Source organism: Fistularia commersonii, chromosome 12, assembly GCF_037954325.1.
Source record: "Fistularia commersonii isolate RoL2024-O1a breed Wild chromosome 12, RoL_Fcom_v1.0, whole genome shotgun sequence".
In the NCBI taxonomy this organism is placed as follows: Eukaryota; Metazoa; Chordata; class Actinopteri; order Syngnathiformes; family Fistulariidae; genus Fistularia; species Fistularia commersonii.
Genome location: NC_141295.1, coordinates 5,308,078 through 5,309,583, shown reverse-complemented (window position 1 = coordinate 5,309,583; position 1,506 = coordinate 5,308,078). Strand labels below are relative to the sequence as shown.

Here is a 1,506-nt window from a genome sequence, read left to right as displayed (position 1 = left end):
GTGTTTTAAATCTCCCTTGAAAAGTCAGGAAAAAAATTAACTCGAGGACTAAAAACTGTGAAAAATGCTAATAAAAAATAGGACAACATAATCACTTAAAATTCTGTTTTAAAACACCTTAAAAAAAATCACGAAAAAATAAGTCTGAGTAAACCCTTAAAATCAGTTAGAAATAATAATAATAATAAGAATAAGAATAAGAACAACTTTATTTATCCCGAAGGAAATTGCTGTGCCAGAGTTTCAAGTAAAACATGACAATAAATATTGGTAATATTAGTTAATTGATAAATGCTCCTAAACATTGAGCAATAAAATCAGTTTTAATCTATTTTAAATACCCTTAAAAATAGGAAACAAAATTCAATATTTGAGTAAAACACAAAGTCAGTTAAAAATATCAGTAAAAAATTATCTTAAAAATTGGATGAAAAAATCAGTGAAAAATCTCTTTTTAAATCCCCTAAAAAAAATCAGAAAAATCTTAAATCTTTAAAAAAAAACTGAAAATCCTTTTGGAAATTAAATTCAGAAAAAGAAACCTTTATAAGTGGACCAAATAATAATCTAATCAGAAAATCTGTTTTAAAACCCCTTAAAAAAAATCAGGAAAGAAATATTGCGTAAACCCTTAAAATCAGGTAGAAATATCACTAATATCAGCTGAACTGAAAGATGCTCCTAAAAATTGAGCAACAACATCTTTTTTAAATACCCTTAAAAATATAGGAAACGAAATTTGATATTTGAGTAAAACCCTAAAAGTCAGTTAAAAATATCAGCCCAAAATGCTCTTAAAAATTGGACAACCAAATCAGTTAAAATCTCCTTGTAATTCCCTTTAAAAATCAGAAAAATCTTAAAAAAAAAACATTGAAAATCCTTTCAAATCACTTTTCAAAAACATATATTCAGAAAAAGAAACCTTTATAAATGGACAAAAAAAAATGGAGATTCCAAATTCAGGGGAACGACTGCAATCTGAAGAAATGTTTATTATTTTGAATAACCTTTTCGTTCCTAAACATTTTCATCTTGTTACTTATAATTACTTATTATTCTGTATTTTTTACATCTAATTTATTTACTTTTCGTTGTTTTGGTTCGCTTTCAGAAAATCAATCGATTTTGGCTTATTTGTTTTAACCAATGTTTAATGATTAATTCGAGGGTCCACTTTGCCCTGGGTTCGAATCGCATTGCGCATGCGCAGCTCTCCCAAAAAGTTGTCACGGCACCCAAACGAACCCTCGGTGGGCCGGAAGTACTGTGACGTCACGCCGGAAGTTCGGTTCGGCTGCAGGTCGAGTCTTCTTCAAGATCCCGGTTCGCCGTTTCCCGCCTCGCCATGCTGTGTTTCCGGTTCTGGAGGCGCGTGGGATTGCGCGCCGCCACCGTGGCGTGGACGCGCTGCGCGGGCCACCTGGCAGGAGCGCGCGTGGATCTGAGTGGGATTTACCCGCCGATCGCCACGCCGTTCACGGTCACGGAGGACGTGGATGACCG

General features: G+C 34.0%; 1 protein-coding gene across 1 annotated transcript in view; it reads left to right on the top strand.

The window, feature by feature from the left end:
• Positions 1 to 1,209: 1,209 nt before the first annotated feature.
• The window catches only part of hoga1 (4-hydroxy-2-oxoglutarate aldolase 1), an 11,103-nt gene continuing 10,806 nt past the window's right edge, over positions 1,210 to 1,506 (top strand). The window contains exon 1 of the mRNA XM_086156573.1: positions 1,210 to 1,506. This exon is cut by the window's right edge and continues 47 nt beyond it. Coding sequence (XP_086012699.1) covers positions 1,349 to 1,506 — 158 coding nt within the window. The 5' untranslated portion in view covers positions 1,210 to 1,348.